The sequence below is a fragment of the Adiantum capillus-veneris genome, chromosome 19 (genome assembly GCF_014529385.1).
Source record: "Adiantum capillus-veneris isolate H3 chromosome 19, ASM1452938v2, whole genome shotgun sequence".
Classification (NCBI taxonomy): domain Eukaryota; kingdom Viridiplantae; phylum Streptophyta; class Polypodiopsida; order Polypodiales; family Pteridaceae; genus Adiantum; species Adiantum capillus-veneris.
Genome location: NC_140949.1, coordinates 85,616,756 through 85,633,845, shown reverse-complemented (window position 1 = coordinate 85,633,845; position 17,090 = coordinate 85,616,756). Strand labels below are relative to the sequence as shown.

The 17,090-nt window shown below is 43.6% G+C and overlaps 1 protein-coding gene across 2 annotated transcripts in view; it reads right to left on the bottom strand.

Moving 5' to 3' along the window:
- Positions 1-1,015: 1,015 nt before the first annotated feature.
- The window catches only part of LOC147434400 (protein REPRESSOR OF VERNALIZATION 1-like), a 111,395-nt gene continuing 95,320 nt past the window's right edge, over positions 1,016-17,090 (bottom strand). For both annotated transcript variants that reach the window (XM_086490873.1, XM_086490874.1), the window contains exon 8: positions 1,016-1,663. In XM_086490873.1, the coding sequence (XP_086346999.1) occupies positions 1,337-1,663 (327 nt within the window). In that variant the 3' untranslated portion in view covers positions 1,016-1,336. The remainder of the gene's footprint in view (positions 1,664-17,090) is intronic.

Below are 17,090 nucleotides of genomic sequence, written 5' to 3'. Positions count from 1 at the left end.
TTTAAAATACTAGGATATGTATATAATGAGAATATATGCATATACATTTTTTTTTTTTTGGAAATACTATTCGACTTATTTTAGGCCTCAAAAAAGCCTATGCTTATAGAAATAAAAGCCTTGTTTAAGGCATTTTGCTAGTTTTAGAAAACCATAATTTTGCATTTTTGTGGGATATTTGGTATACCAAAATATCCCTCTATGCAAAGGGAACTCTACGATATTCTATGTTCAATGTTTTTGGCCAAATAGTCAAGGTTAGATCCTATTTTGTACACAAATGACAAACCACTATTGTGGCTCAAGCCACTTTAATGGCTCAAACACAAGTTCGTTCCCAGGGCACTAATACTCTAGGATAGAGATTTTCCCTTCGTTCTCCAGATTTGATCTTCGACTGTGTTGGATTTGACTAGCACTCTAGATCCACCCCAATGTTGTAAGGTCACATTCTCCTAGAAAGCAAAAGTGCATTTTTCTTAAACTATTTGTCAGATTCTAAATTGCATTAAAAAAATTCCAAATTTGAAATCAAAGCATTGCCTTTTGTTCAAAGGATAGTACCAACAAACATTCCCAGTTAGACTGTTACCCATACCACATGAGACATTTGATATCTATCATGAAAAACTATACCTCACGAAACTGGTAGAGGACCGGATGTGAACGTGCATGCGGACAGACGTGTGCGGATGCACACCTGTAGGCAATCTTATGATTTGACACTCTTTCTTTAGAAGGATCAATGGCTCACAATTCGTGAACGATGTGGGCCATCCAATAGGTTTAATCAAAACAAAACTTTCTGACTCATTGCGCTCCGAGGACTACAACTTACCACAACCCGCTCACAAACTCTTACCCTAACGCTGCTTGATCCCGCTGCCTACCAACTAATGAAAATCGTTGATCCCACCTAAAAGTGAGGGTGTCAAAAACACGGTGGGGTGTTTGGCTGGATGTGTGCAGACTTAAAAGCATGCACAACTACACGTGCTTGTCATTGTACCCATGCTGTGAGTATGTAAAAATCCACGGTGAGCCTTTAGTTCTTTCAGTCACTGTGCTGATACAGAGATGAGAACCTTTTGTCAGTACGTCGGTAATTACAACCTAATCCCATGCCTTTTAGACTACCGTAAAGCTAAAATCTTTACATTGCACTAAACTGCAGTGTCTATAGTATTCCCACCCACTAAAACTGCTAACCAAGGCCCCTAACCAACTGCTAAGCTCTTGATACACTACTACATAGACTTCAAAAGACCCAAGAAAGGAAAAGGCAAGTATATATATGTACAAGAGCTGATCTGATCTTCAGCTTTTCCCTTGTTGCTCACGGCTTAAACTCATCGACACGAATCTCTTCTAATTTATTATGAACCTGTTCAGGGGCCTGAACCTCAGTTGGAACCGGCGTACTGTGAACGTTCTCAGTCGGCACCCTTGGTATCTCATCAGTCTGCTCTGCTGCTGTTTGGATTTCCTGAGTTGCTTGGCCCCCTTCTCTAGGACTCATCAGATCCTTCTCTACTTCATCAAACTTTGAGGTAGCCCACGGTGCTGCACCAACTGTAAGCTTCGGACTCACCGTCTGAATTGACAACGCTGCTATCGAATCTCTTGATGAATACCATGTGTGTCCACATTTTAAGCACTCCAGCTGACAACCAAAACCCACCAAGTCAATGCAAAAATCTCTCAATCTCTCTCTCTCTCTCTCTCTCTCTCTCTCTCTCTCTCTCTCTCTCTCTCTCTCTCTCTCCACATAGAAAGGGGCTGATTTCTATTACTTGAAAATCCCTCAGAACGCTCTGAGAACAAGGACATCACTGATTAGAAAGCAGGCTCAAAGGCAACAATCTGGAAACTGTGAAATCTGGATACAACTAGCTACACGGCAACCTATAGAAAACTGGAAGCTAGGGTAAAAAACCTCTCCTAAAGAGAGTAAAAAGTGCACTAGCAAGCTAAGTGGGGAGAGGATGACAGCAGCCTCTAAAAGATCGGCAATTCCACCAAAAGCATACTCTATTACTGTAAAGCTAAACCACCAAAAGCCACCAGCGGTGAAAAGAAAGGGAACATCGGGCATTGCCTTCCAACTGGTTTGATCTGACCATAGCAAGAGCTCGAACGTCGGGCATTGCCTGCCAACTGGTATGATCAGACAGCAAAAGGCAAAAAGAGGGAAAAGTTGACGATGAAGATGAGGGAGAAAGGCAACTAAAGCCACCAAAGAAACTGCACGAGGATGCCACAAGAGGAGCAACAGAGAACTGTAATGGAGCCAACAAGGAGCGATCAGCCAAGATAGAAATCAATCCGCTTGCTGAAGATGGATCCAGAGGACCAAAACTGGGGAGGGAACTTCAAGAAGACAATGAAGGTACAATGCATCAAGCCAATAGAAAAGAATAGACTGAACAAATTTTAGCACTTCAATAACAACTGAACTGAAAGAGAGAGATGGCATGCCACACGGAGTGGCAGAATTCCACCCCAGATAGTATTGGCCCCAAACCTTGGCGCCCCTTTCCGTATTAACTTTATATTGCATCAACACAGTACAAGCCAGTACTCCAGACTCTGCACCATCTCCAAGAAGCTCTGCGCCTTCTCCACGAAGCATGCCAGAGAATGAGCACTTAGCACATATTTAAAGGCCCTTGGCCTATGAAAAGCAGTTTACATGAAAAGCCTTCAAACTCAAAAGCTTCTGGTCCAAAGGCAATGCCAAAAAGCTGCCAACATAAATCACAGAATTCCATACAGCTGCCAATGCAATCCGTACGGCCTGCCATGTCAACACTGTCAGCGTGATTTTCGGAAACTGCCACGTCATCAGCTGCGGTCCTGCTTTATTTTGATTCTTTATGTCACTTGGGGCCCCATCGAACGGGATCCCCATAGGTTGGTAGGTCTTCTTCTGTTACTTATTCTTCTTAGGGTTTAGGCCCCTCGGCCGAGATCTGCAAGTTGGCTCCATTCTTCAGGGGTTTGACATGTCAGCAGTTTGTGACATCCCCCCTTCTTGAAAGAAAGTAATCGTCCGCGATTACAGCATATCTGCAAAACAACTCAAGTTAGCTCGAAAATTTCCGGGGGACAATCAGTTTGCTCTTTTTGTTAAGGAGTTAGCTTCTCCTTTCGGCTCTTTTAATCAAGGAGTTGGCTTCTCCTTTCGTCTCTTTTGATCAAGGAGTTGGCTTCTCCTTTCGTCCAGTTCGGAACTCTTGATATGCTAGCATAGTAAAATTAGTCATCACACCCAGACCACATTGATCTTGCACAGCTGTCTTGATGCACTAAAATTACATACCCAAGCAATCTCATCCAATTAGGAATATTCCGTGGTTGGCACATCACAATCCAACACAAATGCTCACATATGCATGTTGCAAGACACAACAAACAACGCCGCTGAGCACTCCCCCGAGACAAACAGTTTGCGGTATGAAGCTACTCAACGACTACCTCGTCACTCCCCCGCAACTAACCTAAAAAGGTCCGGGCCATGAGCTCAAAGGACTGTACAACCAAACGCTCCCCAGACCGCAGTCTGCATCGCTTGGAGGTTCAAGCATACAACCAAACGCTCCCCAGGCATCGGCCTGTGTCGTTCGGAGGTTTTCTAGCATACAACGGATGCTCCCTAGACATCGGCATGCGTCAAGCATACAACGAAACGTTCCCCAGACATCGGCATGCGTCGTTCCAAGGTTCAAACAATACCAAAACAATATTTCTCGCTTCTCCACCCAAGAGTAAAATCACCAATCATTGAAACTAGTATTAAAACCAAAGTCAAATAATTCAAATCGGTACCAAGACAGGTTTAAAACAGATAGCATCCATTTTAAACAAACTTCAAACAATACTTTCTCAAACAATGTTCAGAAGTGTCAAACTAGAAAACAACTAGAGAGGTCGTTCATGGCTTTGTTCGGACAACCGAACTTTGAGGACAATTGGCTTGCCCTTCTACATCACAGTGATGGTTCGGTTCCGAACCTGGAGAGTTGCATCATTCTTGTCGTGCCAAGGCATGCCCAATAGAACGTCGCAATTGCCCAACTTCATAATGTGGAAATCGGCTTTTCCATGATAATCTCGTATAGTTACTGGAAGAGCACCAATGAGCGGTACCAATTTCTGAGTTTGCCTCGTGGCTAGCTCAGCTTTAATTTGTCCACCATCTACATCATACTCAAAGTGTATCTGCTTCAAGAATTCTGGATGGTTGAAGTTCTCCATAGCCAAAGAAAATAAGTGCTTTCAAGCCATTGACTTTTCCATAAGCTCTGCATAATTCATTAAAACTCTCGAGGTGCATACCATAACTATCGGGTACTAGTCCAATAGCAAGTCTAGCCCTCTTGGCCGGAGGTGGCCCCATGGACCTGTCTGACGTGGAAGCAGAAGGTTGCACTGAGGACGTCGAGATTCGCTCAGGATATGTATTGAATGTATACCCTATTTGGAAACATGAGAAGCATCGGCCTTCTTGTAACAAGGCGTTTCGTTTACGGTGTGTCCCAGACGAGGGCGTTGAGGTTGGTTTTCACGGGGATTCCTGAGAATTTGTTCATTGTTGTCGGGAATTCTGGCTAGTGGCCGGAGGTTCTTCTGTGGTAAACTCCAACTTTCCCTTCATGAGCTTGTAGCCGACCGCGGCATGGTCCATAAGCTCTTGCATGGTAGAGACTTGCCTGAAGAGACAATATTTCTGCAATGGTGATGGTAGTCCAATGGTGTAGCGCTCGCCGCTTGCACTGGTCCTCCAAGGAAATGAACTTAAAGAAGGACATAGGAAGGTATACGTCAAGAAACCTTTGGTTATAGTCGTCCATGGTTTTGGTGGCAAGCATTTTCAAGTTGCCCCACTCTACCAAAATCCGGACTTCAAACATCGAAGTCATGTAACTACGCGCAACAACTGTCTTGAAAGCTTGGCACGTCCTTGGAGCATGCGGTTGTGTCACGATTGAACTCCACCATTGCATCGCATTATCTTTAAGAAATCCCGCTCCTCGAGAAATCTTGGATTCTTCTGTATAGTTCCCCAAAGCATAGATGTTGTCGAAATTGCTGTAGGAATTGCAATGCTTTCTTGCGATCTCTCACCCCGGAAAAAGTGGAAAATTTGACTATCGTACCGCCATCTTTGAAATCTTCGAGTTGGTTAGGCGCATATCTCGGGTATGGATAATAAGGGTATCCACTCCCCTGATCGGAACAGACGACTGAGAAGGTTGCCAGCTGGAAGCTCTCGTACTTTCTAGTGCCGGATAAGGAGGTACCACCTGGGGCGTCAAAGGAGGTAACATGTAGATCAAAAATTGTTGAAAACTTTGCAGCATCGGAAGATTCTGTTGAGGATGCCGCGAAAGAATGCCATGAAGCTCATTGAGCAAAAACTGCAAATATTCTACCGAATCCATGACTTCCACGTCTTGGGTTCTTTATGGCTTATGCCATGTAAGACAGAGCGATGAAGACGGAAGACGGGAGCGCGAAAACTTCCAATAGACTTTTGGAAGTGCCGGTTTGCTCTGTTTGCTCTTTGGTAGGACCGGTATGCTTTCAGAAACGCACACACCTAAAGCTCTGATACCACTATAACAAGACGAACACCACGTGCCAATAGAAAAGAGCAGACTGAACAAACTTTTAGCACTTCCTTAACAATTGAAATGACAGAGACAGATGACACGCGACACGGAGTGGCCAAATTCCACCCCAGAGAGTATTGGCCCCAAACCTGTATTTCTTTATATCGCATCGACACAGTACAATCCGGTACTCCATACTCTGCACCTTCTCCAGGAAGCATGCCAGAGAATGAGCCCTTAGCACATATTTAAAGGCCCTTGGCCTATGAAAAGCATGTTACATGAAAATCCTTCAAACTCAAAAGCTTCTCGTCCAAAAGCAATGCCAAAAAGCTGCCAGCGTAAATCACGAAATCCCGAACAATTGCCAGCGCAAAATGCGGAAATCCGTACGGCCTGCCACGTCAGCACTGTCACATGATTTTCGGAAGCTGCCACGTTATCAGCTGCGGGTCTTGCTTTATTTTAATTCTTTGTCACCCAACCTAGGTATTTATCTACATGTGGAGCACATCTTATAAGTGAGCTTATTAACTCCTTAATAAGCGACATTTTTAGAAATTGTGGGATTTTTATTGGCCTTGCCCAACAGCTATAATCCCATATTTAAGCGACCCTAGGGTCACATCTCAAGCATAAGTTAGTACTCTCAATACCAATACCAAGTACACACAATACCTCAGCATTTCTGACCTATCGCTCAATACCTCAGCATCTCTCACCTCTAGTGATAGAGAAGGGGACCCTTGGAGGGGCGTTTGGGACCCCTAATTCTCTCTCTCTCTCTCTCTCTCTCTCTCTCTCTCTCTCTCTCTCTCTCTCTCTCTCTCTCTCTCTCTCTCTCTCTCTCTCTCTCTCTCTCTCTCTCTTTTTTGGAAAAAGTCAAGGTTGTATATTACTGAGTACAAAATAACCCAGAGGATGCCAAAATAGCCTATCACGTGGGGTGTACAAGCTGAATGTAAGGAGGAGCGCCACTACAGTGACTACTCGACTAGAACAATCTCATGGTGGCCGGTGTGAGGAGTGGAGGAGAAGCCACTGAGGAGGGGCATAATGCCAAGTAATCTAACCACCTGTCAGTGTGAAGAAGAGTGGGGATCTTGCCCAACGCCGAAGGAAGGCAAATTGATCAGCCTCGGCTGCTCGAGATGTACCTGAGGAAGAATCCCACTGCCAAATCAGGGTGTGAATGATGTCCAGCCAAATGGCAGTGAGGATATCCTAATGGAGGTGTGGAGCCGCACTAAGAATGTGAAGACAACGAGCTCTCCATATATTCCATAGTGTAATACTAGTGATGACTGAAAAAACTGCGTCACGTGTCTGAGTATCCCCCTGCCAAGCAATCTGTGGTAGCATAGCCAAAGTCCCTCGCCGATAACCAGTCGAGGTAAGCATGAAGGCTGGATCTGTGGCTGAGCCCTCGTAGAAAAGATGCGGGCCAGGCATCGGCATCAACCATGAGACAGATCCCCAAGTGAGAAATCCATGTTGAACACCTGTTCTGCTGAGTAGAAAGAAAACTGCAAGCCACACTACATGGGAAGCTGAGCATGACCAAAGACAGTGGGCAGGTGACTCAAGTTGTCGCTAAGGACAACGAGTACATAACGGATCATGACCCATAGTAGCTAACCAAGTCCCAACTGGTAGTCCCGCATGAGCAATCATCCACATGAAAAAGGAAATACGACGAGCCACATGTAAATCCCAGATGGCGGACCAAAACTGTTGCAAATAGGCATGGGAGAGGCTTGAATGTAACCAGAAACGCATACGGGTGGGCTGCTGTGGTTGCTGTCTCATCAATGCTAACCTTCCAATCCTGACACTGTACTCAAAGAAGGATACAGGTGCACCTGTGGGGTCTGAGTGAGGCCAATGCCACTCTCTCTCTCTCTCTCTCTCTCTCTCTCTCTCTCTCTCTCTCTCTCTCTCTCTCTCTCTCATGGGTTTGGACTTCTCTTTCACTATGTTTAGGGTTTCCTCACTACTTTTTTGCTGTTTTTAGGGTTTGAATAAGTTTTTTGGCTGTCTTTAGGATTCTGAATTTGTTTTCTAGCTAATTTTTTTGGGTTTCATCATAGTTTTTTGCTGTTTTTTAGAGGTTTCATTACTGTTTTTTCTTGTTTTTTAAGGTTCCGCCACTGTTTTTAGCTGTTTTTAGGGTTCGACGCTGATTCTCTCTGTTTTAGGGTTTCACAAGCGTTTCTTGTTGTTTTTTAGGATTTCTTGTATTTTTTGTTGTTTTAGAGAGAGAGAGAGAGAGAGAGAGAGAGAGAGAGAGAGAGAGAGAGAGAGAGAGAGAGAGATTGATTATGTCATTTCCCTCTTAAATAACAAGACTTGAGTTCAACTCTCCTCGTCGGTTAGATCTTTAAAGTCTCTTGGGATAGTTTACTACAACGTTTAAACATTCTTTTTTTTCTCCGAGAAAAAGATCCTTCTAATAGTTAATGAAATTGCCCATAGGGCAACCACGACCTCTACTAGAGAGGGCTACAACAATCATAAGGGGAGACTCTTCCAATGGACCCTGGTGAAGAAAGTATACCTTCATAAGTTCAGAATAGTCTGAACTCACGAATTATAAGAGGGAATAAAGCACTCATAAAACTATAAAAGCAACGGACACACGAAAAGAAAAGAAAACCAAAAACAAACTAACTAACTAACTAAATCACTTTGATTGCTTCGAAAAAAAACCAGATAAATTATTAACTTCAAAATGTTTTCAGAAAAGGCATGCGTAAAATAAGTTGACGCAACTTACTTGGCTTAAAACAAGTACTCAACTTTAAGCAAAAAAAAGGATAAGACATCTTAAAAACTTAATCCTAGAAATCAAACTTCACACAACAACCTATAACGGAACACATTCTTAAGTACTCAGGTAAGCTAAATATGAAATCGAAAAATGAATACTACTACAAACCTACGAAGAGCAAAGAACCAAACTTGACAATATGTGATCTCAACTTCACTGCTTGTCCAAACAGGAAGAATAAGATTATCACCTTTATCATGCATAGCTTGGACAACAGCAATGACATCCCTACTCACGTCGTCAGTGCCCAAGAGTAGGTGCAGGTTTATATAGAGGTCATTCATGCTTTGAACGTACTCTACAAAACCAACGAGCTGAGTTTCTATCACCCTCCGGAGGTGATGGGCATACTCAGCCATGATAAAGGCTAGCAATTGTCAAGCTATAGTGAAAATACTAGAAGCGCTAAAGATCAAAACAACAACATAAGGTGTTATTAAGTCAAACAATAAGTGGGCTTTTTAGCTCCCCACTTCTATTGAATTTACTACTGATTATCTTGAACATTCCAAAGGAAGAAACACTAAAAATAAACTTACTATGATGCAAAAATGAACGAACTTTTTTCATGATACTTTTGAATGAGTATCCTTTTTCAACTAGTAAAGAAATAAGATGGCAAGATTGGACAACAAAAGTAGATTTACTAGAACAAAGACGAGAAAATCTAAATAGTTGAGAGCAAATGACACCGTACTTAGCTAAAAGAGAAATGTTGGAAGAAATGTGAGGCATGCGGATGATTTTTAGATTGGCATATTCTGGTTCAAGGCGCTTATCATAGATATCTACTTCTAATCTCAAGGGAGTCTGAAAAATCTTAAGGTCTAAAAATGCACAACAATCACTATTTGTGGTACAGTTAAGTTCACAAACTCCTTGGGATAAATCCCTCCGCCTACAGAACTCGAATTCAAGTACATAAAATCTTGAAAAGAAGGAACGTCAGGGACAAAAAGATCATCTACAAAGCGTCTTACATTGCATAACTTGTGCAAAAATATTGGGCAAGTGTTAGCAAGGACAAGACGCTCCATAAAATCAAACTCATAAGTAAAAAGATAGAAATTAGCAAGAAAAACAGCACAATTGGTGCCCATAGGGATACCAATTGTTTGCTTGAAAAGAGAGTCGCCGATGATTATATACAAATTGTCCAAAAGAAAATCTAACCAAGATATGATGTCAATGTCATCTACAATCCTGGTGAATCTCTTTCTTCCTTTGTCTACATCTACATTCTTATTTTTCAGCCATAAGAAGTCAAAGTTCAAGGCTGACTTTTCTACTAGCAATGCCTTGTACCTATCCTTCTCAAGCTTGTACGCAAAAACTTTTGAAATAAGAGACTTGACTCTAAATTTAAGGTCCTCCAAATTTAGCTTCGTGTATAGCGTTGTAAAGTCAAAAGTTTGGAGACATAAAGGAGAAGATTTCTCCTTAAGGCTTCTTGAAGAGTTCAAAAACTTTAAAACAGGAATCACACCTACTGAATCATTTAAAATCCAACTTGAATCATTAGGTACGTCTGCTTCCTTTAGCATATTATTCCACAATTCATTTACGCTAGGTAAAATGGCTTTGAAACAATAACTAAACCATTTGGAAACCTCGGTCAAAGAGGTGTTACAAGAAGCAGCTATAAATCTAGGCTTTATAGGGTTCTTGTGGAACTTCCAAACGGTATATAAAAAGGTAATTTAGGCTGGCACTTGAAACCAAAAGACTTACAAAAGTCTTCATGTTTCAAGATAACCTCTTGCATTGAAAGATCACAATCACTGTAAGTCTAAGAATTTACTTCACCTAACAAGCATTCTAAATAGAACTTTTTGCACGTAACAACAAAGTTATTAGAGCACTTATCTACATAAGAGATTACAAAATCACGATGAAATTTCCTAAGAGCATCAGGATCAGAAGAAGATAAGTTGTTCCTTCCTGAAGAAATGTTCCGAGAGCAAGATGCTAATTTCAAAGAAGCTTTCTTGAGGATTACAGACTTCCAATGGGTAAAAATACCTTGAACTCCTAAAGACTCCTCAAACTTTACTACGAAACTAGAAATTCCTTTTTCTATGGCTTTGAGAAGGCAAGAGTCGTTTGAGGAAGGGAGCCTATATTTAGTACCTCTTGAGAAAAGGTCTTTCAAGGAATCCGAAGGAAGGATAAAACAATCGGCAGTAACTACATGACCCAAAGCTCCATTTCCACCACTCCGTGGATGGACCGCTTGCGGGTGACGCTCCATCCATCTACAAGGAGAGACGCCATTGGTCTCCCACAAATCCTTTGTTGCTTGGGCCGCTTGCTCCACGGCAAGCTTCTCTTTGTCAAGGAGGGTGGTGCGAAGCCTCTCCGATGAAGGTGGCACATAAGAGGAGCCATATTCCCCTATTTTCGTAACCATGGTTCGAAAGTATGGAGACCTATCCACACAAAATAGAGCATGCTCTGTTAGTATGGAGAGTCGAAAGTCGAGACCCCATAATGAATACAAAATGGGAGATTGCAATGTGCATATGCCAAGGGAAACTCACCGCGAAGCATGGAAGGCAATGTGGTCGTGGAAGAAGAATCGGGCAACCGACCTATCTACCTCTTCCTTTAATTTAGGATTCCAATTTTCGTTGAGGGTGCTTTGGCGATGCGCAATGGAAGAGGACGGTGTAGATGCATTTGTCTTGAACGCTTGAGAGTTGGAGTCAAGGTTGGCTTCCCTTTGCTCTCACGGTGTCGTCGTGGCGCAGGGATCAACGGCGACCAACCGACCTCTCTTGGCCGCTTTTGCGACCTCATACAACGCGAGCTTCTCAACAAGCTACAACCTCTCCTCGGGAGATACTCGAGGGCAAAACTTCACCTATGACTAGGTTCATGAAGAAGATGGGCTCGCACTTTGTTTGCACCACCCGTTCTCTGTAACAGGCATAGCTTGCACATCCATGCAACCTTCGAGAAGAGCCGGCTTGAGAAGTGGAGTTAGCTTGAGATGACATGATGGTGGAGAGAGAGTAGAGCTAAGAGGAGAGCTTGTGTAAAGAGACAGTAGAGGAGAGCTTCAAGGTTAAGAGGGTAAAAGAGGGGGAGAGTGGGTAGAGAGACTCAAGAGTCAAGGGTAGAGCTTGAGCACCCGAAGGCAAACCCTATGGCGTACAGTCGAGATAGTAGATAGTAGACGGTAGAGAGGAGAGGCTTGTCACTTGAGCCTTCATTGAACTTGAGAGACCCAAAGGCCCAAGGGTGCTTTTATAGCCTCAAGGGCCAAAGCCCCTCCAAAAAGATAGACGTTGGCTGCCTCTGTCCATTAAAAACAGACTTTTTTTCAACTTTTAAAAATCTGCCCGCCCCGGTCTATTCTCGGCCGTCCCCGTCTGTCCCCGGTCCGTCCCCGGCAGCCTGCGTTCCCGCCGGTCGGATGAGAATCCGTCCGTTCCCTACCATTCCCCTCCGTCCCCGGCCCGATTACAGCCGTTATGCGTCCATAGGCCCCGTCCCTCCGTCCCCTGTAACTATGTCATCAGGCCCCTAGACAGATGATGCCACATGTGACACGATATAAGTGGAAGACAGCTTGTCGGACTCACAAAAGATCTGAGCATGGGAGCAGAGGATTGGGGAGAGTAGCAGTATTATTCAGAGAGGAGCTACAACCACTTCTATGCATTGTACGAAGAGACGATCATACTAGAATCTAGATACATGTGGGTGAGGCTGAGGGCTGACACAAGCCGATTTTTATACATTGCCATATGCTACTTTCCCCTAAGAGTTCAGCCACCTTTCTCAATCCTAGACAATCACATATGGGAGTATTTCAAGGATGGTGACATCCTCCTTCTACGGGACTTCAATGCCCATACGGGCAATGCTCAGACAGTCTTCTATGACGCTTCAGAGGAGATGCTTAGAGAGCTGGATGTAGGATATTTAGGGCTTGATAGACATTCACAAGATAAATAGAAAACAAAGTATGGGAAACATCTCGCGGAGATGGCGACTACACATGGTCTAGCGATATTTAAGGGCCTACAAGGTTTTCCTAGAGCGCCTGGTTTCACATGCTTTCCACACAAGCATGGGGCCAGCACAATGGACTACGTTCATCGCACATCCGAGCTTCATCCCCTGCATTCACAATTTCACAGTAGGACCAAGACCGATGGGTGTAGCAATGGATCATGCTCTCTTGACACTTTCCATCTCCTTTCAGTATAGTACAGCCGGGGTGTCAGGAGGAAGGATACATACCTACTATACATTTACACCACAAACTGAGTGTGTTTATACATAGGAGATCTATAGTTGTCTATGTAAAGATGACCACTTTACTGATTGAGACATTGCATGATACAGTAGCATAGGCATACCCACACACTCAACCTAATCAGAGACGCCGTTCTGGGACCATGCCTCAGAATAGTTGGTATAATGAGGAGTGTAGAGAGCCGAGAACACAGCTTCACACGGATCTTCTCCTAGGGGTCATGAATGAAAGCGCGAAGCAGAGGGTACCGGTAGGTGCGCGTCGCGATGTAGTGCAAGATTGGGGCAAGAAGGAGGGGGCAAGGTGCAGCAAAGAGCTAGCGCAAGCAATCGAAAACACAAAGAGAGAGAGAGAGAGAGACAGAGAGAGGGCACGCTCACTTTTGGGGAAACCCACAATAATAGTTTTTTTGGCCATCCCACTTTTATTATAAGTGACTTTAAAAAATGTGCCCAAGTTCAATGTGAACCTGGAAAAAGTTTAAAAATGTACAATAAGAGGTCATTTAGGACCTTTAACCCAACAACCTCCCACTTAAAGGCATAAATGATGCCTTTAACTTAACCAACTCCCACCAGTTGTATGTAATGCTCATGTTGAGCCTTAGTAAGACTCTTGGTGAGAACATCTGCAGGGTTATCCTGTGTATGGATCTTAGTCAAGGTGATTAGACCATCCTGCAATACCTGTCGTATAGGTGGTACCGCACATCTATGTGTTTGGTACGCGCATGAAAAATGGCATTTTTGGCTAAGTAGAGAGCACTTTGGCTATCACAACCCAACCCGGGTGCGTGAGCAGGCATGCCAAGTTCTTTTGCACGTCTGCCCAACCAAATGGCCTCTTTTGAAGCCTCTGTGGCTGAAATGTATTCAGCCACAGTAGTACTGAATGCCACAATTTTTTGCAACCTAGAACACCAAGAGACTGCACCACCAGCAATAGCAAATATATATCCACTGGTAGATTTCTTGGTATCCATGTCACCTGTCATGTCTGCATCACAATATCCCTGCAACTTTAAGTCACTTTTGCCATAACAAATACACTTTGATTGTGTACCTTTCAAATATCTCAGAATGCATTTGACAGCTTCCCAATGCGCTTTGCCAGGATTCGACATGTATCGACTAACAACTCCCACTGCATAAGCAATGTCAGGACGAGTGGCAACCATAGCATACATAAGACAACCACAAGCTGATGCATAAGGGATTCCCTTCATTGCTTTCAATGCCACCTCATCCTTTGGGCAATCTGCCTTGCTAAGCTTAGTGTATGGAGGTAAAGGTACTCCAAGAGGCTTAGCATCACCCATAGAAATCTGTCAAGTACTTTTGCAATGTACCTTTCTTGAGATAAAAACAATAATTTCAGCTTTCTATCTCTTTTCATACGCATGCCCAAAATATGCTCTGCATTACCCAAATGCTGAATTTAGCTTACGTTTCAGAGCATCAAGACTAGTCTTATGTTTCCCGGCAAGCAGCATGTCATCAACATAGAGAACAAGTATGATGGGACTACCATCTTCATCCATTTTCGTATACAAACAATGATCTGCATGGCTGCGTTTAAAGCCTTGAGACAGCATAGAAGTATCAAACTTCTTATAACATTGTCGTGATGATTGTCTCAAACCATACAGAGCCCTTTTAAGTTTGCATACAAGTTCCTCGCGTGTAGGAACTACAAAACCTTCAGGTTGTTTCATGTATATGTCCTCTTCAATGTCACCATGCAAAAGCGCTGTCTTTACATCCATTTGATTCAATTCCACATCAAGCACCACGACGAGAGTAAAAAGGACACATAAAGTTGTAAGCTTTACAACCGAGGAAAAGATTTCTTGAAAATCAGTTCCTTCTATCTGTGCATATCCTTTTGCAACCAATCTTGCCTTGTACTTGGGTTTTTCATCCACATTCTTAATCTTGTACACCCATTTGTTAGGAAGAGCCTTTCTTCCTTTAGGCAATGGCACAAGATCCCAAGTATCATTTGCATACAAGGATTTCATTTCCTCTTACATCGCAGGCTCCCACTTACTGCTTAACTCACATGATTTGGCCTCTTTATATGTAAGAGGTTCACCCTCATCTGTAAACTTACATGATCCAAAGAGGGGTTAAATCTTTGCGGTTGCCTTCTCAAACGAGTTACATACGTACCCAATGATCTACATTTTCAGGCAACGGTTCTACATCATTTCTATGGGAGACGGATTTATTGTAGTTTTGTGGATTTCCACAAAGCATTTGACATGGTGCCCATAGCCAAATTGATGCGCAAACCACAGGAGATGAGAGTGCCCATTGAGTTGATTTGGGGCATCATGGCTCTATACAGATCAGTGGTGGGACATGTACGCACTCTAGAGGGATATCTAATTTAGTTCACTCCACTCTATTTGGTATGTATATAGATGAGGTTTTTTATTACATTGACAAACAGGGTGACAGAGGAGCCCAGGGACATGGATTCCATTGTTGTTATATGCTGATGATATTGTGTTGATCTCTGACTCACCAGAGGGTATACAGCAACACTTGGATGCACTACATAGCTTTGTGGAGGATAGTGGATTGTGTGTAAACCTTGGTAAAACCAAGGTTATGGTGTTTAACACCACACCGCAGTGGATCAGGAGATTAGCACCTACATTCACTTATGGTCAAGAGACTATGGAGTAAGATCCATACACTTATCTTGGGGTGCAGCAGAGACAAGATTGACCACAGCGAATGCGGCCTACGGAGGATTGGAGAGGATGTGTTCGCACGTTCAGTTCCAAAAACCCTGAACAAAGCTCTGGCTCTTTGATACCTTGGTAGCTTTAGCTATGCTCTATGGGGTTCAGGTTTGGGGATCCTCTGTGGGTCAGGATTGGTGGAGAGGTATGGAGAGGCCCTTGGTATGTATGATCTCTCAGCTGATTAGAGCCAAGGCATCCGTGCCACACGAAATCATAGAGCAGAGTTAGCAACCCCCCCCATGGAGATAGAGGCAGTCACCAGATCAGTCTCCTTTATGCACAGCTTATGGGATAATACCAGAGATAGATATGCCAGATTGGCCCTTGAGTCCTCCATACAATTAGCTTTACACGAAGACATATCATGCTGGTATGCACAGATGTCATCATGGTTCCAAATACATGGCTTCAGCATGGACAGCTTGCCTTCCTTCCAATACTCCCTTGATGCACCATCGTTGTCTCTTGCACGGGTGGAGATGAATAGACTCATTCGCCAAGACCTAACCTAGTTGGACACCATGAGGACATGGATAGAGCCCACACAGGAGTTGGGCACAAAGATGGCTTTCTATCATCAGTTACGGTGTGCCATTGGTCATATATGGACATCTTTACACCGGCTTGAGATTGAGACTGGTAGATTCAGAGGATACTAGCAGCTAGCAAGATATGCCGCCTATGTCATACAAAGCCAGAGAAGGAGACACTTCAGACCCTTCTCGAGAGCCATGAGCTATCACGACCAGTGATGTGTTGGCCTGTATCTACTTGAGTTACACACACACACACATTTAGTTTACTGAGGAGATCTGAAGAGAGACAATCCCAGAGACAGATTACTGATTTCTTCACACCAAACATTCGACAAATACAGAACAAGCCACTACTGCAAAGCTCAACTCATACTCACACCCGCGGTACTCTCATTGACCGAGCATTGGAGTTAGGAAGATCGAGACGCCCACGACTGAGGAGAGGAGCTTCACAGTATCGACGGAGACTACAACAGAGGATTCAAGCCATACTATCTCAACATCTAGAGTACAGATGAGGATGGATTCATCACCCATTGTATCTTTCTCTTGCATTGGGCACCCATTGAATCAGTAATCACGCATACCCCACACAGTTCCAGCTAGTAGCACTTCTAGATTCATTTTAGTATCTCTTTTTTGGTACTCACACAGTACCAGATTCACAAGTTTGTAACAGATTAATGACCTTTTGACGACGTTAATATATCATTTCATTTCCTCTCTCTCTCTCTCTTCTCTCTCTCTCCTCTCTCTCATCTCTCTCCGTCTCTCTCTCTCTCTCTTCTCTCTTCTCGATCTCATCTCCTCTCTCTCTCTCTCTCTCTCTCCTCTCATCTCTCTCTCTCTCTCTCTCTCCTCTCTCTCTCTCCTCTCTCTCTCTCTGTTTGTGTGTGTGTGTGTGTGTGTGTGGTGTGTGTGTGTGTGTGTGCGCGCGTGCGCGCAACACCGCGTACGTGTGTGTGTGTGTGGTGTGTGTGTGTGTTGTGTGTGTGGTGTGTGTGTGTGTGTGTGTGTGTGTGTGTGTGTGTGTTCTTTGCACATCTCTCATGATGTACAAGGAACCTTGAGTATCCATTGAGCATTG